General features: G+C 39.1%; 1 protein-coding gene across 8 annotated transcripts in view; it reads left to right on the top strand.

The window, feature by feature from the left end:
- Positions 1-27,472, top strand: part of PCLO (piccolo presynaptic cytomatrix protein) — a 288,390-nt gene that overhangs the window by 7,216 nt on the left and 253,702 nt on the right. For 7 of the 8 annotated variants that reach the window (XM_089525004.1, XM_089525006.1, XM_089525005.1 and 4 more), the window contains exons 1-2: positions 5,770-6,889; positions 25,023-26,435. In XM_089525004.1, the coding sequence (XP_089381130.1) occupies positions 5,846-6,889; positions 25,023-26,435 (2,457 nt within the window). In that variant the 5' untranslated portion in view covers positions 5,770-5,845. Of the gene's footprint in view, positions 1-5,649; positions 6,890-25,022; positions 26,436-27,472 lie in introns of those variants that run through there. The other variant, XM_089525010.1, reaches the window with a different exon arrangement.

Genomic DNA, 27,472 nt, shown 5'->3' with positions numbered 1-27,472 from the left:
AACAATTGCAATAAGCAAATCTTGATTGCACTATTTTATATAAGGGATGCCATTTTACTATGCCATTGTATATGATGGGACTTGAGCATCCATGGATTTTGGTATCCATGAAAGATCCTGGAATCAAACCACAGGGGATACTGCTGGCCCAGTTTATACTTCTAAAATGAGAATACAACGAGAGTTGAACTCCTCTGATATTATGGACTGAAAAGACATGATGGTTGCTAGCTGGTAACATAAGCAGTGGTGTCATTAGAGGGCCTCAGGGTATGTGGACCATACCAGTTAACACCCTAAGTTGGGGTGCCACCACTGTTCCTCAGACATCTGCCTTTTGGCAGAAATGGGCTGTGGCATTCATCTGTGTCTCTTTAAAATGCTAAAGAGATGGTATGAGTGATGTGAGGTTGAGTGGGAGTAGAAAGGAGAGACCCCAAGCTTTTTTAAAAAAATGTCAAATTTCATCTTTTTAAAAAATAATTAATAATTTTCTAAATTTTCTTTAAAAACATCACATTTAATCAAATTTTCACTTTAAACACATGAAACAATGTATATGTAAATACATTTATTTTGTGCATACAAATATATAATTTTTAATTGTGCTAATTTTTATGTCACAACTATTAACATGACATTCATTGATATTTGTTAATTACGATTTATGAGTAGTATTAGTACAGAAACACATGGCTAAGGATTCTGTATGGTGTGGTGTGGAAGGAGGTCCATAAGGATGGGTGATACCGTGCGTTTCTGAGCTGGGTGACACCAACCCTAAGGATGCCACTGCACATAAGTATTATCATTTCTGGTGACTGCAGCTATTTCAGACATTGGTGGGATTTTTTGTTTTGTTTGTTTTGCTTTTTTAAAAAATGTAACCAGCTTCAGTTGGCTTTCCAGCAACACTCCCATTTAAACATAGTAGGCAGTACTTTGGACACATGTTCTCAGTATAACCAGGTTATGTTAGTATAATATGCTGGCCATGGTGGAGTCATTAAAAAGCATTCAGAAATTCAGAATGGACATACTGTAGGACAAAAAATGCTGAGGAGATGACAGGAGCAGGGAACAGTCAAAATAACAAATCTACATATGATGCATTTGCTGCCTACTTTCCCCCCCACCAGGGCCGTAGCTAGGATTTTAGGAAGGGGGGGGGGGGTCCAGACTAAGTGCCACCATTATAATGGGGCTTGAGTGCGGCGGCGCAGCAGCACACACCATTCATTTTTCTAATGGAAGGGGGGATCCGGACCCCAAGAACCCCCCCCCCTTGGCTACGTCCCTGCCCCCACAATCCTAATTTAAAGCTCTGGCCTTTAAAGCCACAAACAGCTTGGGACTAGGTATGGTCCTGCCAAATTTGGAGACTTGACTAGTCACTAGAAGAGAGTAAACAGATTAGTATCTGTGACAGGGATTTTTCTGTAGTGATACCACATATATGAAATCCCCCCCCTCCGGGGTCGGGAATTACACGTTTTACTACATATTGTTTTACTTCAGTCCTCTTGACTAATTTAATATGCATTTGTTCACTTATAACAATGGAGTGTTAATATTTTCATTCCATGTGGTATTACAGGTAATTGGCTATTGAAACTTTCCAATGGTGTAAATACAGTACAGTGTTATGAAATGATTCTCCTTACCCTTCTCTTCAACATCTCAGTTTGAGAAATCTTCAAGCCTTCAAAGCACAGATGTGACAATTTCCTGATTGTTAGTGTCTATTCTCAGGAGTTTTAAAAGTTATTGATCTGTATAACTTCATAAGTAGTAGTGATTTGCCATGAATGAGAAATCTGATTCAGTTTGGTTTAAAGTAAAATTTGCCCAAATTTGCAAATGTTGAATGTGAGAAAAATCAATATTAAGAGATTTACCCACAGGAAAACTGTTTCCTTATAGTTATATGTGTTAAAATTATTTAAATCTATTCTTTTCCAGCTTCCCAAGCTTCTTAAATGAATTCAGTGTTCTGAAATTTAATACGCTCAGTTGCACTGAATTAACGATGAACCATACTAGGTATTCATGTTGTTCAGTAAACAAATTCAGTTGTGATGCACAGTTTAGGAAGGGATATTTAGAATCCTCTTCCAGACAGCTGTACTGCCTTACGATATTTCAAACTCCAAAATTCCACAGGATGCAGCCATGGCAGTTGAAATGGATTGAATGCTATAATTGTGTAGTGTGAAAGGGCCCCTGACCTATTGAATCAGATCTTGAAATCATAATCTATGTAAATCCCACTAATTAGCAACTGGATCTAGTTTATGAGTTCATACGTAATAATTAAAGCAGATATTGAGAGACACATGGGTGAGTACACACTTGCATGCACTATCTAAGCAAGGAAAGGGGGCTTCATATTAAGGCTTTCTTAGGTGCAAGCAATGACCCTTTAGGTGTAAGTAATCAACCTTTTTTTTGTCTTTTTTCACATGGACTGTAATGAGATTTGCAGATCCAGGCAAGTTGTTTCCTTTCTCTACTGTGTTTCCATTTGGGATTGTTCCATCACAGTATCAGGACTCCACATGTTGGACTGAATTCCTCTTCTTTGGTGACAAATCTACAAATGACCCCAGTTCTTGCCTCAGGCCTTGCCTACACTTGTAAAAACAAAAACAAAATTAAAAAAAAACCTGAACTCATCCCAGAGCCACTGCTATCTGTCCCTATAATGGATGGCTGCATCTGAGGAAATGCCACAGGTTTTCCCAGTTGATTTGGCTTTGCTTCAGAGTAAGGAAAATCAGGGAAAAGCTCAATGTTTCCCCAAAACTCGGGTGAGCATGCTTTTTTTTACCATTTGGATGGCAAGATTGGGTCCAATTCATGCTGAGCCAGCTATCCACCCACCACAATCCATGCCATCCCTCTCAGGAAAACGAAAGAGGCAGGATATAAATAAATATTTCATTCATTCATTTCAAGGCATGCCCATAGAACCTCTGCCACTTTTTCCTCACTGACAGGAACTCCATGGAAAGGCTGCAGCATGCAAAAAGAAGCAGAGGTAGACGGACCACCTAATTGCATGGCTTGATGCCCCTCTTTTCATTGATCACATGGGTGTCTGTCCTAGCCTCAGAAGAAGCAGTGGCACACACACTCTTTCCCTAGAGCTCCTGCTGGTAAGGAAGCAGTGGCGGCAACTCTGTGGACAGAGGACAGGCCAGTGGAGTTGATGTAGCATTGGCCCAGCTGGCCTGTGTGGACACCATTGCTCTGGGTTCAGCCCAGTGTATGTGGCTACCATCCAGGGGATAGTGCTCTGAACTGGCCCTGGATTTTTGGCCAGTGTAGAACAGCCTTGAAACACCCCTTTATAAGTTGGACAAATAAATATTGATGTGAGTAAATGCCTGAGACATTCCTGTCAAATTTTTAATGACTAGCATAAGAAATTTGTTGTTCAACATCTCCGTGCCAAGTGTTATGATTCCTTTCAAGATTGGCTGATCAGATACTTTTGGTTGTCCCTATGAAGGGAATGAAAATGAGGCTATTAAGAGGGAGATTATGATTTCCCCCCTCACTGATAGAAATGCTTCTGTCAGTAGATCTAGGAGGACAGTGATTTGCCCTATGCCTCATCGAAACATTGGAAGGATAACCCAAGCAGATTTTTAGGTTGCATGGGGAACCTCAAGGGTTCAGGAGGACAGAAGGAGGCCCAGTTTCAAACTGGTGCCCCTGCCCCAGATGTTATTGAATGGTGACTATTATTAGCCATAGTCAGCATAACCAATGGTGAGGAATTACGGGAGTTGTGGTTCAGCACCTGGAAGATGGTAGTTTAGGCTCCTGGAAACATGCAGCTCTATGAGTACATCACAGTTTGTCGCCTTAGCTACTGCTCTCAGTGACAAATGGCTGCCATAAGCAACTTCCTGATAGGATCTACATGATTTATGAGCAAGGCATGATTCAGAAGACTGTAGGAACAGAAAAAATGTTTTGGAAGTTCTCCAGTAGTAATCTACCATCATACGGAACATGCCAGCTGAAAATATTAACCAATTAAAATAGCATATCTTGGCATTTGGAGAATTCCCACATAACCTATTCTTACTGTTACAACTTAAGTAGTTCATTTCTGTGGGTAATCTTTAATTAAAAATTATTGCCTTGTTACTTTGTTTTTATTGTTCTTTGAACAGGGAATTTTTAATAGGTTAAATATAATGAAAGCAATTTTTAAAAAATTAATGTGCAATGGGGAATAATGTCTGTGGACAAGTGAGGTTCTATTTAACTCCAGATGGTAAAAACGTAAAAACAGAACTCATAGCACATTGGAAGTGCTGAGGAAAAACACATTGTATCTCAACCTTTCAGTAACACTATAATGAACAGGAGAGAATTTCTTCTGAGTTCCTTCCAAAGAGGTAGTAATATGTAAGATTCTGTATTTCTACTACAATAAGGGGATTTTATATAGATATTGTTCAGTATGTGTTGCAGGACATTATGAATTCTGCTTCATCAGCAATTAAAGAATGAGTATTTTATTAACCTCTGCTAAATATATATTACTATACTGTACTTTTACATATACATAGCATTATAGATTCTACTATAATACAGAACCTGGCTTTTAGGTGCATCCTTTCATTGCTCCAAGTAATCTCTAAATACAGTTCTGAATATAGTATGTCAACAAAATATGATCCTCCCAGCCAGATGCAATCCATAAATGATTAGCCAGTCAGTGCTTGCCATTGCATGGACAAATATATTTATTGATAGGACATACTTTCTTGATTGTTCAAGTCTATAATAATAATCCTAAAGATACACAATTTGCTTTTCAAAACTGGTATTCTGTTTAGCTTTCGGCTTAAAAAAAGAAGATATACTTTAATTTTATCTGTATAGTTGAATTGGTTGTTGTTGTTGTTGTTGTTGTTGTTGTTGTTGTTGTGTGCTTCCAAGCCATTTCTGACTTATGGCAAACCTATCATGGGATTTTCTTGGCAAGATTTGTTCAGAAGAGGTTTTCCATTGCCTTTCCTTGAGGCTGAGAGCATGTGACTTGCCCAAGGTCACCCAGTGGGTTTTGTGGCCAAAGAGGGAATCAAACCCTTGTATCCAGTCATAGTCCAACACTCAAACCACTACCCCACACTATTACCCAATATACAGAATAAGGTTTACTGAGAAAATGGAGACAGATTCTTTACATAGTCTTGTTAGGGAAGGTCGTTTTTCAACTTAATATTTCATTCTTCTTGCATATTCATTGGTGTTTGTCACTTCATGACATAGTCCAATTTTCTGTGAATGCTAGGAATTGTGTGTCACTCAGAAATATGTTGTACTAAATGTAAGAAAATTTGGTGAGTGTCCTTGTTTATTGCTGATACAATTTTAGGAAGCCCAATCTGCCAAGTAGCTGTCAACTGACATTTACATTTGCAGTTTGAAAAGTGTTCCTTGCCATGTATGTCCTGAGGATAATTTAAGGCACCTAGTTAGCTTTAAGAATATAATATTATATGTCATACTTTCCTAAGATTTTTCTTTGGGGGGGTCTAAAAATCCACAACATCACAATTTCTTTGATATTCTCAGATAATATTATGGACTAGTACTTATATGATCATATCTTTCCTCTTGCAGACATGTTCAGCTTGATAGCAGCCACCATCCTAGACAACCAGGCAAACCTCCAGATTCTGGGCCACCCACTCTAAGCAAAAGCAGAACAGTTGATACATTGAAAACAGAGCAGCGAGTGCCGGGAAGGAGTCCATCTTCCATAAGTTTGAGACAGTCTACGTCAAGGACTGATTTTAAAGAAGATCAGAAGCCAAGTATGATGCCCAGTTTTCTCTCAGATGCCAACCCATTTGGCGCAGTCACCTCTGTTGTGAACAAATTCAACCCTTTTGATTTGATATCGGACTCAGATACAGCCCAGGAAGAAGCTTCCAAGAAACAGAAACCTATTCAGAAAGAACAGGATAAATCTGGGCAACAAAAGGGACCCAGCAAGCAACCAGTGCAACAACAGTCTCCAAAGCCAACCGGTCCACAACAGGGGGCTGTCAAACCAGCCCCACAAAAAACAGCACCTCCCAAACAGGTGGTGCCACAGCAGCAGCAACAGCAACAACAACAACAACAACAACCCGGGGTGCCAAAACAGGCTCAGAAACCAGGGCCTGGCCAACAAGCAGGTCCACAGTCCGAAGAAGCAAAAAAACAGCAAGGGGCACCTAAAACCCAGCCCCAGCAATCAGAGTCTACAAAAACTCCACCACAACAGCAGCAGCAGAGCCCTGCAAAACCACCACCACAACAACCAGGAACAGCAAGAGCATCACCGCAGCAAGCTAATGCTAGTAAAACATCATCCCAGGTACCGACGTCCACAAAAGCTACTGTTGCCCAGCAAGGAATACCAACGGGCAAGCAGCCATCTCAGCAGCCAGGAGGGCCTACAAAGCCTGCCCCTCAGTCAGCAGGGGCCAATAAACAGGCAACACAACAGCAAGGAAGTGCTGCAAAGCCAGCTCCCCAGCAAACAGGGCCCACAAAGCAGCAATTACAGCAGCCTGGAGAGCCTGCAAAGCCCTCAGCTCAACAGGCTGGGCCTACAAAGCAGCCGCAGCATCAGGAAGAACCTACAAAACCTACTGGACAGAAACCTGGACCTGTCCAGCAAAAACCTGAGGCTTCACCTCCACAGGCTTCTCAACCTGGAGGATCAGCCTCAAAGAAAACCTTTTGCCCTCTTTGCACTACCACTGAACTCCTGTTGCACACTCCTGAAAAAGCCAATTACAATACATGTACTCAGTGTCAAACTGTAGTATGCAGCCTATGCGGGTTCAATCCTAATCCCCATATAACAGAGGTAAGCAAATTATACTGCCATAAATTATGAGTCACCCAAAATTAAAAGCAAACAAAACAAAATCAGGTATTAAAATTGATTAAGAAAAAGATCAATTTAAATTTGCAGATGAGTTTGCTTATGTATGAAATGTATGATGGCTTCTTCATTAAGAGTTTATTTATGGGTTTACTGTTTTAGAAGTTTGCCAGGGATTTATCAATGAGAAGACTGGTAATAACTGATAATGTACCTGTTAGTGGCATGTCTGCCATTACCAGTCTTCCCCTTTCACAAGATAGTGATGGATGAGTGATAGCTGAGCTTGGCAGTTTGCAGTCATAGTTGTATGAACTGAGAGGGTTTCTCTGCATGCACTTCAGCATTCTCTGCAGGGTTTGTGGTTAAAAATCAAGTTATCCCTTATACACAGTTCAGTCTAGAAAAGATTCCTTGAAGCTAGAAGGTTTAAAAATTGCTCCTACAGTACAAGTTGAAAATCCAAAATCCAATTTTTTCCCCACGGGTGGCTGAGATAGTGACACCTTTGCTTTCTGATGGTTCTGATGGTTCAAACTTTGTTTCATTCACAGGATTATTTACAATGTTGTATAAAATTACCTTCAGACTATATGTATAATGTGTATATAAAATATACATAAATTTCATATTTAGACTTGGATCCCATCTCTAATGCAAATATTCAATAATCTGAAAACACTTCTGGTCCCAGGAATTTTGAATGAGGAATAGTCAACCTACAGTATGTTTTAGTGGTTAAGATGCTAATTCTGACAGTCAGAAGACTGGCAATTCAAGGCCCAAGTGCCGTGTGATGGAGTCAGTCCCCATTTCTTGTCCCAGCTTCTGTCAGCCAAGCAGTTCAAAAGCATGTAAAAGTGCACGAAGATAAATCGATACCACTTCAGAATGCAATTCTGTGTGGTATCGATTTATCTACATGCACTTTTTATCTATGTGACCAATACTGGCCACATGATCACTATAGTAATCTTTGGACAAATTAGCTCTTCAGCTCAGTAATGCAGATGAACACCACCTCTTACAGTTGGTTACAAGTAGACATTTATGTCAAGGGGAAACCTTTACCTTTACTGTGTGTTTAGAGAACTTAGGGGAAAATATATAGGTTGCCTGAAGGAGCTTGGTTCTACCTTAAGGATTCCAGGTTCTATAGCATGTTTTTTTCCCCTCTTTTGAAGCTATTGGCTTCTTTTCCCTTTTGTGTTGGCTATGCATCCCAGACCTTTCCAGAGAGCCAGTGAGATGTAGTGGTTTGAGTGTTAGATTAATACACTGGGAGACCAGGGTTTGAATCTGTACTAGGCCATGGAAACCCACTGGGTGACTTTGAGCAAGTTATACTCTCAGCTTCAGAGGAAAGCAATAGCAAACTGATCTCTCTCTCTGATGCTCAGCCGTGGGACACCCTGCAATTCTTTTATCCAGGTTTGGTCTCATTTATGTAACATGAATGAGAATCTTATAAACAGTAATCCATAAAAATGGAAACTCCCCCAGCATGTCCCTCAGCAGGGGGTTTCGAATTAATGAATATGTGTAACTGGTTATCTTATTTCACAACAAAAAATATTGTTACACCATTGTTAACCCTCCCCCCTCCCCCAAAGTAGTGTGTTAGAGATAACATCATTAGTTTCAATGTCTTACTTCCAAGCTCTGAATAGGAAAAGGCCTTCTAGGACAGGGCCAAATCCACTGTAGAACCTATATGTGGCATCCAGTTTGCATTGTTCTCCATTGGCTTCTTACAAAACCCTCCAGTAGATTGTAGCGTTCCCAACAGAAAGAACTTGTGCTTTCTCTCTGTGTCATTTTCTCTCTCTCTCACTCTCTCTGTCTCTCACACACACACACTGTTGCTGCAAGTGCAAAGTGAAAGGTAGTGCCATTCTAATAAGCTCTAAAACTTTGGTGTGATCATGTCTCTAGCTTGTTGGAACTATGAAACTAGTTACAAACTGCTAGATGGCCATCTATTGGGGATGCTTTGATTGGATTTCCTGCATGGCAGGGGGTTGGACTGGATGGCCCGTGTGGTCTCTTCCAACTCTACAATTCTATGATTCTATGATTCTATGCAGCACAGGGCTGAATTACAGTGATTTGGCTATGCCAGCCAATCCTCCATTTCCAAGATGTAAAAGTTACAGCAGCTACATTCACAACTGCTGTTCTCTTCTTAAATAGAACTTTTTTCAGCTCTGGTAACCACAGTAATTGTTGGCTGCATCCATGAATGCCAGGTTCATGTGTTGCCTTTGTCCAAAGGAAAGCAGTGCCAAGGAGCCAGACATTACCAGGCAGATTAAACTATATTGTGTGAACTGGCTCATAGATGTAGCATTGCTCCCCGTTGTTCTGAGATTAAATGTTTGAATCAAAGATAATCAAGAATTTCTCTTAATACAATCAGGCAGGACAATTCTAGAGGCAATCACTTTAAAAGCTTACACTGTGTCCTACTTCTTACATTATTAGCTTTATCTGTACAGTGGTGGCTCACATAGTTTAATGTTTCTCTGTATTAAAAAAACAACACAAACCTTACATAGAGAGATTTAGATGCCAAGGAAAGGACTGTCAGTCTAGGCAGTGGGCAAAATCTGCTTCATGTTCCATCTACAATTCCCAGAGGCAGTACTGAAACATTTACACAAAGTTATCCAGTTGTATCATCTCAGAGTAGGGTTGGAATTACGTGGTTCTCCATATGTTGTTGGACAGCAACTCCCATCAGTTTGAGAAGCAGGACCAGTCGTGAAAGATGTTTGGAGTTGTCTTCATCGGAGGCAAATAATTCCTAAGCCAGTTGTAAAGACTGTTAGCTAATTTTGCTACATGTGTATATCAGACATTAATCATAAATCTTGGGAGTCTTTGCACACCTATTGCAGGAAGTTTAGTTTGTATCCACACTGCAGAAATAATGCAGTTTGACAGCACTTTAACTGCCTAGCTCAAGGATGTGGAATTCTGGTATTTGTAGTTTGTTGTGGCATCAGAACTCACTGACAGGGGAACTAATTATTGCACAAAACTTCAAATTCCATAATTCCATAGCGTTGCTCCATGGCAGTTATAGTGGTGTCAAACCGGGTTATTACAGTACAGATGCAGACTTAATTTGAACAAATAGCCTGTGCTCCAGTTATTTCTTGGCTGTGCTTCTTGATCAAGGTATAAACAATCCACAGGTATATTTTAACCAGTTGCTACAGCAATTCAAGGTGAAAGATGATATCAAAGTAACAAGGGTCCACTGTAGTATCAAACTGTCTCCATTCTGGGCAGATCCACAGATGGTGATAGTACTAATGGAATAATTTTTAATGTTCTATAATAGAACCAAAACCAGCCAGTTTTGCTATAAAGGTCAAAAGAGAAAATAAAAAGTCCTGCACACACAAAACAAAGACAAATTGAATGTTCCAACTGCAATTTTAGAACAGCCGCATAGTAATTGCTTAATATAATGGCTATGCCTGTTGATTTATTGCTAAATGGACCTGTATATTATCAAGAATATGGTATATTGTTTTTAAATGCTACAATCTTTTTTTTAAAAAAATACACACAAAGTTATTTTAGATTGCCTCAAAGTAATTGGGATCTAACACTTATTCTAACGGATGGCTTCCTTTACACCAATCTAATTCTCCACTGAACCCAGATTAGTAATCTTGAACTCTAGCTTTATTACCTCTCAAGGACCTGAGCCTTTCTTGCTTGCTAGTTATCAAAATATAATTATTTATATCTCCCTAGTAACTGTTTATGCTTCTGAAAAATTTTGGGTCTACAACCAGTTGTTCTTTTCAGCATCCTTGCACATTTACAGAGAAAAGAAGGCAAATTGGTAACCATTATTTTCATGTAAAATTAAGATGAACTTGAAATTCAAGGGTGATAACTTTGGCTGAAATCTGATGTTTTAGCAGGGGATAACACACACAAAATTCTCCAACTGTTTTTGCTGACACTTGTTTTTCAACAGTGATAGCACTGCTTGTGATGCTGATGCTGGTAGCCATCTTTAAAAAAAAAACATTGTCCTCTTATCACAACGAGGCAATATAATATTGCATTATGGTGAAGAGGTGCTACATCTGATACTAGGAGGGATGCCACTGGCATTGCTTCTCCTCAGAAAATATCCCAACACCAGCTGAAAAAGGAGTAGAGAGAAATTATGCATGCAATTTCATAACACCCTTAAACAAAATATACATCACCTTGACTTAAATAAATTCATCTTCTTTGCCACATTCATTATCTTAACATTTCACTAGGGTGCAGAGTTTGTTGCTGACTGCATCCATGCTAGAATAGTAACTAGAAATAGCCACAACCACCCACAAATAAGCAAATAATATTGTATTTCAAAGTGTGGATTTATCTCTCTGTGCAAAAATTTGTGATCAAGAGAATTTATAGTAAACAGTGCCAGCAATTTTTCAGAAAGATGTTCTGATAATTACTCAGAAGATGAATGTTTTTCCTCCCAGTGGAAAGGATGTAAATCTGGTTGGCACGCTCAGATGTGATAAAACAGGAAGACGGCAAGTGTTTCCTAAAGCCTGTGCTCACTTATGACTTCCTTGCTAGTATTAGTAAGTTCATCGTACCAAATGATCTGTTGTGCTATACAAGTTGACTCACTCTTATCCAGAATTCCAAAATCTGAGATACTTCAAAATCTTTGCAAATCCAGAAATGTCCACATGAGTGGCTGAGATAGTAACATCCTTTATTAAAATAAAATAAAACTACAACTAAAATCCAGAACACTTCTGGTCCCAAGCATTTTTATTGTTGTTGTTAGCTGCCCTTAAGTCATTTCCAACTCATGACGACCCCATGGATGAGTCATCTCCAAGAATCGCTGTCCTGCTCTGCCCAGATCCTGCAAGCCCTTGCCCATAACCCCCCTGACTGAGTATATCCATCTGGTTTGTGATCTTCCTCTCTTTCTTCTATCTTTCCTAGCATTATTGTTTTTTCTAGTGATCCATGCCTTCTCAGTATATGGCCAAAGTACAATAGTCTCAACTTGATCATCTTAACTTCCAAGGACAACCCTAGTCTGATCTGTTCAAGAACCCATTTGTTTGTCTTCTTGGCTGTCCATGGTATCCTAAGTACTCTTCTCCAGCACCACATTTCAAATTAGTTGATTTTCTTTCTGTCTCCCTCCTTCACTATCCAGCTCTCACATCCATGGGAATACAATGGTCTGAATGAGTCTGACTTTGATGCTCATTTGTATGTCTTTGCTCTTCAGTATCTTTTCCAGTTCTTTCATAACTGCTCTTCCCATTCCTAGGCCCTTATCACACGAGCCAAATTTGAAGTTATCCCAGGGTCAATGTGAAGGCAATGCAAAGGCAATGCAGGTGCAATCATGGGTTTCAAGTTTGTTTATCACACGACGGCAAACGCAATCAGGAGCCATCAATCGGGGGTCATTCCAGGGTCATTCCAGGATTAGGTAAAGTTTCAAGTTTGTTTATCACATGACATCAAACGCTATCAGGAGTCATCCTAAACACAATCAGGGGTCATTCCAGGGTTAGGTAAATTCAGAGGAAAAGAGGATTTACCTAACCCTGGAATGACCCTGGAATGACCCCCGATTGTGTTTAAGATGGCTCCTGATTAAAACCCCATGATTGCCCCTGCATTGCCTTCACATTGACCCTGCAGATTTTGCTTGTGTGGGTCCTAGTCTTCTTCTTATTTCTTGACTTCAGTCTCCATTCTGGTCAATGTTTGATCCTAGATATTGGAATTCTTTAACTATTTCAATTTTCTCAATGTCTAAATTGAATTTGTGTATTTCTTCTGTGGTCATTATTTTTGTTTTCTTTATGTCCAGCATTAGACCTTCCTTATTAACCTATTTTGGTTATTAACTTATTTTGGATAGGGGAGACTTAACCTGTATTTGTAATTTTAAGTTCAGAACACAAATATTTTACCCATCCTTTTAGAACTAAGGAGTCCTTAATTCTGTGTTTTCATAGTGGATCATGGAATCAAGTTTCAAGAGAGTAAAAGTGAAGGCATTTCTTTAAAAGTTTTATTAAGTTCAGGTAGCATGTAAAGTTGAGTTGTCTCCAAAAACTGGATTTTACTATAATATAAATGTTGTTTGTTTGTTTATTTGTTTCATTAAATTCCCTGATCTAAATTTGAAAAATTATTACAATTTTCACAAATCATCCATTTTTATCCAGCTGGGTTTAAAAAAAAAAGTTGCAACAGTAACCTAATAGGAAATGTTTTCTTATCTGAATGAGAACTCCAGAGTATTGTGTTGTACAAAAAAACCACCATGTTCATGAGAGTGGTTAAAGGAAAGAAGCAAAGTATTCCATAACAGTCTACACATGTTCACATTTGTGGAATTTGTTTTGTTCTTCCTTCCCTCCACTCATGTTTCATTCAACATAATTTATGTCTTAAAAATGAGAGAGATAAATATTGTAGATTACAGGAACCTGGAAATTAGTTTACAACTTTTGGGGTGACAATGAGGAAAAATGTCTACAGTTTAGTTCTAGTTATGTGTGAATTCTGTAGCAAAACATGGCTTTAGGAGACTAAAATATTCATCCACTTGGATGACAATTGAACCTCCCTTTCCTAATATGCTGTTCTATTAAGCTGTTCTATTATATATTTATAATATATTTTAAAAACCCAAGCAAATTGCAGGTGCAAACTCTGCTTACTTCTAACGCTATAATTTCTTAACATTATTTAGTAATCTTATTCATGTCAGTGCAGAAGAAAGCCCCATTAGGTGGGATTTACTTCTGGATAAGTGTACATAGGCACATTCATTTGTAGTTTATTTAAATTATAACACATTTAGATGTTGTTACAGGAAACAGTGATTATATTGACTATTGTGTTTTTTCCGCTCTTCAAAGAATATCTCATCTTTCAGTATATTCAATTTTGGATTTTAGATGGAGGAAAACGTTCAGTTTCCTACTCTTATCTCATCACTAGGCAGACATTATATTTCAGAACAGAGTGTAACATATTAAAACCAGAAATATACTGCAATTTTGCCATGGTCTGATTACATACATATGTAAAAAGTAATCTGAATTTCATATTTCTATGTTAATGCATACATGTGCCTCCAGATCTTTGCCTAGTTGGGAAGACATTGTTCCAAGTCAGGGGAGAGTTATGGAGGGAACACAAAATCAGAGTAATTACAGATGTGGGGGAAGGTACAGCACTGGAAAGACAGCTAAGCAGGTGCAGGGCCTACAGCCCAAACAAACTCTTGTGTTTTGTCCGAAGTTTTGAGTTGTGCTGTAAGGTAAGCTTTGGTTATCCAGATGCTTCTTCTGAATGGCAACTGACCAATAATAAGGTCTCTCTTATCCATGAAAATGGATGAAGCAGCCAAATTGCTACTACTTGATCCAACATCAGTTATGAATCAATGATTAGGAATTGGGGTGGAGAATTTGGGGTGGAAATCCATAGGAAACCCACCTCTTTCTTCAGTTTGCTCATTTATCAGTCTAGAATGTCTATATCTTGTACTGGGTCAGCAGAACAGATTAGAGATGTGTATGATGTACTATCAATTATCCTGTCCAGCAGTTTCCCTAGTTGATGGAAATAGTCTTACATATATATAGTGTTGAGGCCCCCAAAGTTATTGATAACAGAATTCATACTGAGACTTCTAAGGACTCAATGGGAACCCAAACACCTGGGGAGTGTCTTTGGATTGGGTTTTCTCAAGTGGACTGGAAGAGGGTGATCTGAAAGAGGCAACATTCACTCTGTGTCTGAATATTTGGACATGGTCAGATCACCTTCTGTTGAGATTTAGATTTACAGTGCACTTCCCCCTGTATGAATTGTGAGACCCATTAAGATGGTCTCCCCCTCGAGATCTACATGGTTTCCGGATAGCTCTAGGCTCATCTTCCTCCCAAGTAGAAGTGCAAGCCACTACTTTAGTTCAGTGATGGCAAACCTTTTAGAGACTGAGTACCCAAACTTAGTGGCATCTCCACACTAGGTGTCACCTGGTTCTGGCAGTGGGGGACTTCCGGGGGCTGAGGGGGCTTCTGAGGGCAGTATTTTCACCTGCTGGAGGGGCAGGACTTCCAAGGGTGGGACTTCCATGGGGGGGAAAAAAACCCAAGACACACTCAGCCTCAGGCTAGCAGTAGCAAGTCCCCCTCTGATGAAACTTGCCAAGAAAACTCCAAGATAGTTACACCTTAGGGTCACAATAAGTCAAAAATAACTTGAAGGCACAACACACACATCACACTCTGTCAGCCTCAGAGGAAGGCAGCGGAAATCTCCCTCTGACAAAGCTTGCCCCATGATAGTTTCACCTTAGGGTCACCAAGAATGACTTCAAGGTACAACCATACACAGATAACCAGGGCACACTCTCTTGCCCTCATGCTAGCAATAGCACACACACACCCTGAGGGTTGCCAAGAAAAAAGCATGATAGTTTCACCTTAGGATTGCCATAAGTTAGAAGACATCACACATACAAGTCACAGTCTGTCCGCCTCAAGAGATGGCAAAGGCAACCCCCCTCCACTCCTTCCCCCCTCTCCTGCCTTTAACTGGCTTCAGGAAGCCACTTAAAGACACAGGAAGGCAGTGGGAAGAGGATGAACAGGCACGTCCCAGCTCTTCTTCTTACCTTGCACTCCTGTCCCTTTAACTGCCCTCCCAGAGACAGTTGAAGGGACAAGAGGGTAGAGGAAGAAGACAAACAGATGTGTGTGCCCACAGAGAGAGGGCACATGTTCCATAGGTTCACCACCACTGCTCTAGTTGGATCTGTTGAATGCAGAGATTATTTGGGCAGTTTATCTGATTTCTCCTGATCATTCTCCCTACTGCAGCAGTTTGGAAAGCCCCACTCTATTTCCAAAAGTTCAGACCAAGAAGCCATGAGTGATATGGAGAAGAGCTCATAGAATTCAGCGCATATATATATATATATATATATATATATATATATATATGAACACTTCTACATGCTTACATCTGAGTATTCTAAGGCACAGTGAAAGTGCTAAAGTAAAGAAATATTTTCTGTCTCCATTGTATCCTCTTTTATGACAACCAGTGGAGGCTTCAGAGCGGTGCAGGACCCACCCCATGCTAGACCGTCATTAAAAAGGTGGTTGTAAGACCACTCCTAAAGAAACACTCCTGGATCAGAAACATCTTCATAACTTAAGACAGTGCCAAATATACCTAGCATGGAGCCTTTTGCCAACCAGCTCCAGACATGCTTAAATCAAACCAATTTTGGAGAGTGAAGTTTAACCAGTGTTTAGCTGGACAAAGCCTATTAAATATATATATATAAAAATATTTACAACCCATTCTATATCCAAAAGTCTCAGAGTGGCTTACAATAAAAATCAATTTTAAACAATAAATAATAACAATGGTTTAAAAAGATTAAAACTAAATAAAATACTTTATCAATTAAAACTGAATAATTAAAAACTGATTAAAACCATTTTAAATAGTACAACCATAAGACATGGTCAGCCTGAATAAAAATCAGTTAGGCCCAAAAGCTTTACTAAAAAGCCAAGTTTTGACTTGGTACCCAAAGTTGTTACCAATCAGGGGGAGGGAATTCCACAACCATGGTACTGCCACAGAGATAGCTGTCTCCTATGTCCAATGATTGTCAGTAAGGTTGGCCAGGCTATTGAGATTATAAGTGACAGGGGATGACTGGGAGAGTGGAGTGGAACACAAATTTGATGTATGTGACTTGGCCAGGTTGAATAAGATGAAAAAGCAGTTTCTAGGTTTTTAATGAACTGCCCCATTTTATTTTTGATCCAATCAAATGTAAGCCACAGTTGGCTGATCTACCTCTACTAGCAAGCCCAAGGTATATAAATAACATTTTTATATACAGGATACAGTGATAGGCAAAATCTTCAGAATTTGTGTGTTTTGGGCTGATGGTAAAAGCTTAGAGGAAGGGCTAGAAATGAACATGACAACTCTGTTAACAAGCCATTGTTGGATTAAAAATTGCTGGAGTAAATGAATCTCGAGTCTGCTTCAGCATAGTAATTATTTCCGTCTTGCATTCATATGTCTTTGAGATGATTTGCACTTTTAAAAGGTGTGTAAATATTTGCTGTTGAGGATTGCTTTGAAGACAGCTCCATTGGAACTACTGGGAGTTCCTTTTAAATTAGTGAGTTTAAATCAGGATGTCTCTCTACTAATAATGTCTTTCTTGTCTGTCATTCATATATATATCATAAAGCATATCAAAGTTGGCCTCTGTCTGCCTTTCCACCTCTTCAAAACTAGTATTGCTAATTTCTAATATCTACTTTCTAAAAAAAAATGTTGTTTTAGTACTTAACTTGGAAATTAAGAAATAAGAGAGTTTAGAAGTGCAATAGTGGGATCTCCCCATCCACCTCCCCCTCCTTTTATGGAAAAAAAAAAACATGGGATCTCAGGCCCATAAGAATCAATGGCCAGCAACATGCTCACACCTGCATCAGGATGCACACAGGTGAGCATCACCATTGGCTAATCTAGGGTGGGCAATCACAGGAGCTACAATCTATGGATGGCTAACCCTCTGATACAGTCTAGTTTTGTAATCCAAAGTTTATGGGAAAATGTATATTGCTAGTCAAAGGTAATAGTATTTAAGAACAATCTAATCCAGTCAGCCTACAGGCAAAGGAAAATAAAGCCCCAGTTAATGTATGATATAGGAGCCCAAGCCCTAATACCCAAAGCAAATTCCAAAGTTGGGTTTGGTTTAGGATAAATCCTTGAATATTGCACCATTATTTGATTCCTGATCAAGAAAAGGTGAATATGTAATGCTTCTAAATGTGTCTCTAATGTCTCCATCATTATACTGTTCTGCCACTTTCAATCAACTGAATGGGGAGATTTGATGTACATCCAGTTTGCAGCTGTTGTTACACATGGCTATTTGACTGTTGGGCAATTTATGTTGGAATATACTTTTAAAAGTAACACTAGAGTGTAGTGGGTAGGTGTATTGTTCAACAAAATCCAAAATATAGATCATGGTGATACCACTTTTACCCCACCAACAGGCACAAAATGCATCATGATAGCTTTTGAAGCACACTCATTGCTCCATCAGGCACAGATCATTTAGGGTGGAGAAAGTAATTATGTAAATGTCACAGATCTGCATAATGTATGAAAAATTTCCTTGGGTGTTACACCAGAGGCAGCACCCCTTGTCAGCCTTAAGAGAACTTGAAACAAAAGCAGTAAAAGAAATGCAATAGCATTTCTTTTATTGCTTACAGTATGTTGCTTCTTCTTATTGTTATTGGTTTTGCAATCTACCAGGTTTTACCAGCTGGAGTTCTGGATCACCAGTAAATCAGATTCTGATTTCAAGAATCAAGGAATCAGTGAGGTATTGTCAGATACTGTGGAATGTTCCAAGCAGTATGATGATTTTTGTAATTGTGCTATTGTGATCCTATCTATGGAAATTTCATTCAGATATTTTGTCATTCTATTTGGAATTGATCCTAGAACACTTGTTACAAATCTATGGTGCCCGCATCATCCGCGGGCTCAAAGTCAAGTGGATGGCAAGCCCTGGCACTTTTAATAGTGCTTACTCCCAGGAGCGCACTGCCATAGAAAACAATGAGACTTGAGGTCTCATGTTTATTCCCTTACACAGAGGGGTGTCTGGAACAGATCTCCTGTATATATGAAAGGTGTAAGTGGAACTACAGTTGTTCTCGGATGCACTGAATTACTTCATCTATAATCCTAGCTTTCTTTCCCTCAACCATTGTTGTGTCTGAGAAATTATGTTCTAATTGTTTGTCAGTTTGATGTATCACTGCCTCTAGTTTCTTATAATGTTTCTTATATTTAGTCTGCATGAAATAAGAAGGCAGTCAACAATTTCATGTTTCTCATTAGATCGATTAATTTTACTATCCATACTTCATTATTTTCTTGATACTATTTGTTTGTGACACATGCTTTGGAGTTGTGAATATGAAGCTGCATATTCTGTATAAATAATGTGGCTTGAGATCCCTGTAACTGCCATGGTTCCATCCTACAGAACCCTGGGATTTGTATTTTTGTATACCAGAACTCTTTGACAGAGAAGGCTGTAGCTCGTGTAAAACTATAGATCCCAGGATTCTATAGGATGGAGCCACAGCACACAAAGTGATGTCAAACAGCATTATTTCTACAGTGTAGAGGCACCTTAAGTCCTTCACTTCTTTTTTTCTGTGTCCCATTCTGTAACCATTTCCAAATGTTTTCCTTCTCAGCTTTTCCTTCTAAGCTTTTAACGTACTGACCATTTAATGGTTTGTTTTACCAAGCTTCAAGGTGATTTTTAATGATTTTTTTCTCTGTACATATCTTTTATTTCTTCAGCTTGCAATATATAGGCCCTATACAGACAGGCCAAAATAAAGCTGCTTCAGGTCACTTTGGAGGTATGGTGTTTCAATGATACATGCGTCCTAAGAGTCTGGAAGCTGCACCAAAGCTGCACTCCAGTCCTTAGGACTTGAGCGTGGCTTTGGTGCAGCTTCTGGACTCTTAGGACGCATGTATCATTGAAACACCATACCTCCAAAGTGACTCGAAGCAGCTTTATTTTGGCCTGTGTGTATCAGGCCATACTCAATATATACATCTACCAACATTTTTTTCTTTATAGTTTGCTTAATTTGCAGTAATATCTGGCCACCAATATTGCATGGTCAATAAAGTTAATTAATATCACTATGAAGATTGTTTCTAGTAATTTTGGCCAAGATCATGGTTGTTCCTAAGTGAGGGCCAGTAAAGACCAGCAAAAAGGGCCGACTTCATGGTGGCTTGGGGGTGTGGTGTATGCATGACGCACACGCTCAAGACGCCAGGAACATGCTGTGAAGCTGCCCTGAGCAGCCACATGGTGGCGGCATTGTGGCAGTGCAGCCTTTAGCTGCCGCACTCTGCCAAAACCTGGAAAAACCGCTGCCACAGCAGCAAAGGCACCTTTTTGCCAGTGCAAAAAGGAGCGGCATTCTGCCGTTTCTTTTGTGCAATCAAAGGGGAGATGGCAAGCCACTCCTTTGGGGCACTTGTTTCACCCCTAAGTTTGCTATTTTAATGTTACTATTATTTTAATTTTTTATTATTAAATTTATCTTTTATTGGTTTTTATCTCTCTTAATGATGAAGGAAAAGGATTTTATTGTATTTCTTCTATTGCCTTTCTTTCAAGTCCCTTGTGGGACTATGTGGCCTCTATCTTTCCCTCAAAACTATCTCAGACAACACCTAAGCAAACATATTGAGTAAGATGTAGATCTTGTGATCCTGACACTCTCACCTTCTCCCCCCAAGTTATAGTTATCATTTGTGCCCATTGAAGAAGCAAGTGTGCTTCAAAAGCTGGCATGATGTTTTGTGCATCTTGATTAGTCTCATAATTGTATCACTATGATGTCTATTTTGGATATTGTATTCTCTTCCTCTCTGTCTCAGAACCACCCTTTTCTGCTTTGACAAACATGTCATGCTGTCTTTCATACAGCTCAAAATTTATTAACTGTTGCCAGGCAGTCATATTTATTTTTCCCTTCTGAGATTCCATTCTGATTGAAGCGTAATTATTTAGAGTCTGTAGAGAGTTCTTTGCTGGCCAAGTTATGAAAAAGACTGCCTTGGTTTCCCCACAGGCTGTGAAATGGTTTGAGCTGGCAGTATTCTCTGCATGATTATGTATGCAGTGAGGAAATATTTGTTCAAATGAGGTAGTGCACGAGAGCGACTATATTTTGTGATTGTATCCCCATTCCATTCAGCATCTGTGATCAAGTTTCATGGAAAAATTAAAGCCTGGATCATGTGTTTCATAATGGTAGAAATGAACATTCAAGAATATGCTATCCTCAGCCCCCTTGTTGTCATTTCCATTGCTCTCTACACATGGAGAATTCTGAAGAACAGAGCATCTGTCTATGAAGGCTTTTTAGTCAGTACCAAACATTGGAAAATCAGTGTCCTAAAGCATATGAAGAAGCTCCACACAGAGAAAAGTCTCTCCCACTTAGTTGTATCCTTCTTATATTACTGCATGCCACATTGAATAACATTTTGGGAAAAATGTGGGATAAAAATCTAATAAACAAACAAATAATAAAATTCCACACATGGGAAGCAATGGCAGTGATAATGGTGATGTCTGTAGGGTTCCCCCTCCACATGTTTTCATTCTCCATCTAAACAAGGCAAAGAAAAATATTGCAATGTGATTGATCATTTCCTCTTTTATTAATTTGTATTAAACATTTTATACTGCATTAAAATAAATATTCACATTACATACATTTTTATTTTATTTCATACATTTTCTGTCTTTTCTTTATCTTCTTCCTCTGGAGAATTTTCTTTTATTTTCCTTCTTCTTTTCAAAGTTCCTTCTCTTTCCCCTCACCTTTCTCTGAGGTTTTCTCCTTTCAGTGGGTCATTCATACCTCATTCATACTGACCCATCACCCTTCATACTACTAAATCACCCATCCTTCTCCTTACATCGCCTTCCTTTTAATATAAAAACCATAGTTCTTTCTCTGTGTAATTTCACCAGTTGATATTGTCTTCTAAACAAAATTCTTTAACCTGTTTTCTGGAAAGGTTCTTTATTTCTGTTTCTACCTTTTATTCCTCCCCGTTCCTTATAACTCTTATTACTTTATTTATCTACTATTTATCTATTGCTATCTTTATTATCTACTTCTTCTTCTATTTTCTATTTCCCATGTCTTTGCTATTTTTTTATTTCTTCTCATACTGCTGAATCGACTTTCCATTTATATACATTGTTAGTCTTGCAGTGTAGCTAAATCACATACTTTCATTGTCCATTCCTCGACTGTAGGTGTTACTTTGCTTTTCCAATACTTTGCATAGACTTTCCTTGCCGCTGTAACCATATACAATATTGTGCTTATTTCTATTTCTTATTTCTATTTCTTATTTCTTATGTACTATTCTCCAAAAGTTTCTTGCAATCTTACAGTGCCAGCACATGTGGTATAACGTTCTATTTTTCTCTTTGCATTTGATTATTTTTTTCTTGAAGTCCAGGCACATTGCATTGGAATAAATTGTAGACTTCACTTTCTGTTCAAGGCAGGAGGTTTTTAAAATGTGTTGCTATGCTTTCACGTCTTCCTGATTTCAATTTCTTTCCTTTAGTTACCCCTTCCAAAAGTTGAGAAGTTGTTGGTGTACAAATAAAACATTTTTGACGTCTCATTTTGTTAGCTCATTAATTTAAGCAGTCTTCAAAAAAAAAAATGTACCTGTGCAGCTTTATTGCTGCCCTGCCAAATACTCTCACCTTGTTGTTCTCATAAATAATATATATATTAAATCTGCATCACTGGACATAGCAACTACAATCACACATAGGCACCAGTATTACAGTTGCCTAGCAACTATACGTTACTACTAGAGCAAGGCCATGTGATTTGGGATGTTTTCCAGGTAATCGCTGGCAGAAAGTATAAGTTGATTTCACTGCAGATCAGACAGATTAATCTCTTAAATCCCAAAAATATTCTCCCATTTTTGGTTGCAGGACAGATGACAAACCTCTATTGAATACTAGGTGAACTGTTTTTGTTTTTTGGAGTTTTCTATTTAATAATTCATATACAGTCATGCAGTAATGATAAAATAAACAGCCATCATGATTCACAACAGTGTTTAGTGTCACAGCTGGGCAGTATAATATTTACTGTCCACAGATGGACAGTAAATTATTAGATAGTGTACTAGAGACGTTTCTTGTACAGGTCTCTTCTCACTACACTGTTATTGCTCTTTGATATCACATTACTTACAAAATCCTGGGGTTTGTAATCTGGTGAGGCAAAGGATTCCATAGGATGAAGCCATTGTACTTGAATCAGTGTCAAAGTGCTATAACTGCGTAGTGTAATGATACAATAGTTTTCCCCATTAACTATACAGATATATATATAGGGAAGCATCTGACAGTTTTGAGGAATACTTGTGCATTCTATTCGGAGATTATTTCAATCTATTCTAAATCTATTATAATCATTATAATCTTCATACTTCTCCCTAGATAAGTCTTTAAAAATGCAGAAATAAAAAATGCTCTCCTAGGTATTTCTGAACACTAGCTGAAAATTTTGCCTCCTTGTTCAGATATAGAGACTGATCAAACATGGTCTCAATGCACATCATTCTGTTTAGTCACAGGAGCATTCAAAGGACGATGACTTTAAAAAGTGATACTGACTTACTCAATGGCACTATGGAGAGACAATAATATAGAACAGCATTGAGAGAACTTGAAGCTTATACAAGCTACTTTTTCACAATCATACTGAATTCAACCAATGAAAACCAGTTCTAAAACAGTGACTCAAGCAGAGAGACATAAAGCTATAGACTGATATGCTCCTGATCACATCCCGAACTGAGATTTTTTTTAAAAAATCAGACTGGAACTTGCACACAAATTCCTTGCTCAAATATACTTCTCACCAACCCCTTGTTTCTCTCCCCATTTTTCACTTTTTAATTTCACTTTCAAACATGAAAAAAATCACTTTTAAATTTTCACTTTTAAAGTATGCTTTTAAAGGTTTAATTAGGCCTAATTTAAAGGGTTTTTTAATTGTCACAATTGTTAAACGATTGCATACTGAGAATCCTTGATGAGGTATTGCAGGCCACCCAGGAATCTGTCAGCAGATCCTAACATATCTACTGTTTGCAAGTACTTGTATCAGTCTTAGCTAGAGTCCTGTTCTGCTGGCTGAGGAGAAGCTGGAGGCATGGGGTGGCATTTTCTTTCTGATGGCCAAGTATCTGTTCTGGGATACTTAGCCATCAGAATTGAATATGGGCTTCTGGTATAATCATCATGGCTGCTGGATAACCAGATTGCCAGCAGATAGGTAGTCCATCTAAGAACTATTCAACAAGGTTTTGGTCCAATCTTGGCTGGTAAAAATGACACTTGGCATAGCTAATATTCTTCAGGTAGCTTTCCTCACTTTCTCTCCCTTGCATTTGCCTGGGGATTATACTTTTATATGGATTGTGTGTAATTGCTATGATTCTGTTTCCTCGTTTGTTACAACAATAGTAGGAAGTCTCAATTTTGGGCCACATTTGTTTTGGAGAGGAGGCAGAGCCTACATACTCATTTCCTTTGCTTTGGGGATCCCTTTAAGGCAGAGGGGAGGAAAGTGTGGCCTGTGAACTGCATTCACCTGCTAAACCCCACTGTTGTGGCTTCTGAATACCCATCTGGAGACTCCTGAGGTTTCCACCTCCATCTCTTTAAAAAAAACAACCCAGTTTTTCACTCCAAAATGTCACCAAGTGTCCTCAAATGAAGTAATTTGCAATCAACCCTTCCACTAGATTACTGTGCTGCCCTCTTATAGTACAGCTATTTCAGTTTTACTGCTCTGGCTGCCTCCTGTTGCATTCTGAGGTTTGTATTTCAGTGAGCCCTAAGATTGGCTCAGAATTCTAAATGTCCCTAAACTGCAAGTCCAAGAATGGAACAGGAGGCAGCCAGAGCAGTAAAAGTGGGATAGCAGCACTATAAGAGGGTACTGCGGTAATCTAGATAATTTGCAAACAAAATCATATCCCCACAATGAAAACTAGCTGAAACCTATTCCCAGGATGACATGGCACTACTTCTGTACTGGTGGGTCCCATGTAAAGATCATGATTTCAGCACCCAACTTTTTTGGTATCCACAAGGTCCTGGAACCAGACCCCAGTGGACAACAAGAGCTCACTGTACAGGGAAATAAAATTTCCCAACTAGTGCCTGAAAGTTAAGCAGTTGTAGTGTATTGGTCATGTTGGTGAATGAAAATGCAGCCCTCCTATTTGCAAACAGGAAAAGCAGAAAATGAGTAGGATTATTTCCTCCCCAAAATGCAGACTGGATGTTTTCAGAATTCAAAATGTAACTCTGTCTTGCTATTTAAGCTTTTCTGTCTTCTTCTTGTTCACACAGATTAAAGAATGGCTTTGTTTAAACTGCCAGATGCAAAGAGCCTTAGGCGGTGACTTAGGTCCAGCTCCTGGCCCTGGACCACAGTCCTCTGCACCTAAACAAAAGACGGCTGCTCCAACCACAGCAGGCAAACCACCTCCCCAGGCACAGCAACCTACACAGAAAAAAGAGAGTACTGTAAAGCCAGATGCTACTCAATCCCCTGAACACAAAAAGCCGCCGCCACCACAGACAAAACAGCCAACCATACCTAGTTCCACACCTGAAAAAGCAAAACCTCCTGCTCCTGAAACTCAACAAACAGAATCTACACCCAAATCTGATCAGACCAAGTCAGCACCAGCTGAAGATATACAAAAGCAACCTCATGTTCAGAAATCTGCAAGTGATGTTGTACCCACGCCTTCAGAATTTGATACCAAACAAGATTCACCTGGCCTCAAACCTGCACCTGTCCAACAAAAGGTGGTACATCCTCAGAGATCAGAGGTTGCTAAGTCATCCGAAGACACACCTCAAGATAAAACTGTTCCTCCAGATACCAAAACTTCACCTCAAGTGTCTCGGCAGAAGTCTGATCCCAAGCTTGTTTCTCAACCTGGATCTGGAATTGATACTAAAGTTCAAAAACAAACTGAGCCAGTGGAAGGCAAAGGAGATCTTAAGAAAATGCAGCCACAGATGAGTCCTAAACCAGATGCCAAGCAGGCACAAAAAGCACAACAAGCAACTGTAGGCCCTAAACCCACCCAATCTCAGCCTAAACCCACCCAATCTCAGCCACCAGCTCAGCCCCAACAATCACAGAAAGCACCAGAGCAATCTAGTCGATTTAGTCTCAATATCGGAGGCTTTACAGATTCTTCGAAATCACAGCCTACCACACCTCAAGAAAGAGTGACTGGGAAGCTGTTTGGATTTGGTGCTTCCATTTTTAATCAGGCTTCTAATTTAATCTCCACAGCAGGCCAGCCAGGAGCTCAGCCACAGGGCCCTCCAACTGGATCTCCCTCAAAGCAACCGCCTCCTCCGGCACAGCCCCCTGCATCACAAAAAGACACCCGTCATGTTCAACCACCTTCCAAAGCCACACCGATGAAAAAAGAAACAAAGACTCCTGTGTCAGAAAAAGCAGAGCCACCCAAAGCTGAAGGCCTTGCCTCTGTTAAAGAGCCAGACTCTGAGAAGAAGGTTGCCCCTGCCAAAGACACTAAGTCTCCAGCTGTGGATGCTAAGAAAAGTGCTGATCCAACAAAAATTGTTCAGTCTTCACTGCCAATGTCAGCTTGTCCTCTATGTAAAACTGAATTAAATGTTGGTTCTAAAGATCCTCCCAACTACAATACCTGTACGGAATGCAAGAATGTAGTGTGCAATCTCTGTGGATTTAACCCAATGCCACACATAACAGAGGTAGGCAAAGATTTCATTTGTTTTAGTGCTTTTGTGGATTGCTATTTTGTGAACTATGATTATAAAAAGAAGTTTTGATCAGTTGTCTTTAAGGGTTAATCCTATGTATTCTTATATAAGACAAAATAAGCTCCATTGAATTTGGAGAGTTATTTTTGAGTAGACATGGATAGGATTTCACTGCAAATAGAAGAGTTTGCCAGACATTGATGGGTTTTTCTAAAACATTTGGTTCTATTTAGCTTTTGGTTCCTTTGATAAATTGACTCGATCAGCAATTTCACTGTGACATTTCAGCAGTTGTAAATGTGTAAAGGCCAAAAAGAGAGAGGTTATAGTTAGGGGCATTCTGTTCAGCTATAATTTGCTCAGCTAATATTTGTGGTGGGTTAGGAAGGCAATAGTATTTGTTCTATGGTTGCTTATCACAAGACAAGTTGATGGATGCCTGTAATTTATTATTTGTCTGATGTTTCTTTGGTTTGGGCACAGTGCTTGCAACAGTGACTGGAAGTTGTACAGTATGTATGTGAAAGAGATGGAGGGAGGGGGAGAGGCATGTCTTGCATTTTATCCACCATCTTCATTATTGTTTGGGAGAAAGTTACAGACTATAAGTGAAATACTGCTTCATAACAAAATAATTCCCTCCTCTGCTGATGATGTTTCCCCAGTCTCATCTCTAAGACACAAACTGAACAAACAACTATCTGGACCAGCAACTATTTAATGGAAACATACATTTTATCCATAGATGTTTTTTATTATTATTGATAGTCCTAGTTTGATGTTATAAGACTTTGTTATTATTTGGGTTGGGTGGGTTGGGTTGGCCAGAGTGACCAATGTCATAACTGCAAAGGATGACAAGGCACTGAAAAATATAGCACATTCAAGAAAAATGTAGGAAATTACCAAATAAAAGCTGAAAACACTAATATAATATACATTCATTTCATATGGCTTATTTTCAGCTATATACAGCTGTACTGTATTTTATTATGTACTCAACCATATTTTTATGATGAATTTATCTT

This window comes from Sceloporus occidentalis, unplaced genomic scaffold (assembly GCF_023333645.1).
Source record: "Sceloporus occidentalis isolate IW3139 unplaced genomic scaffold, rSceOcc1.0.p SCAF_5, whole genome shotgun sequence".
NCBI lineage: Eukaryota > Metazoa > Chordata > Lepidosauria > Squamata > Phrynosomatidae > Sceloporus > Sceloporus occidentalis.
The sequence above is the reverse complement of the archived record's forward strand: the minus strand, read 5'-3'. Positions and strand labels throughout refer to the sequence as shown.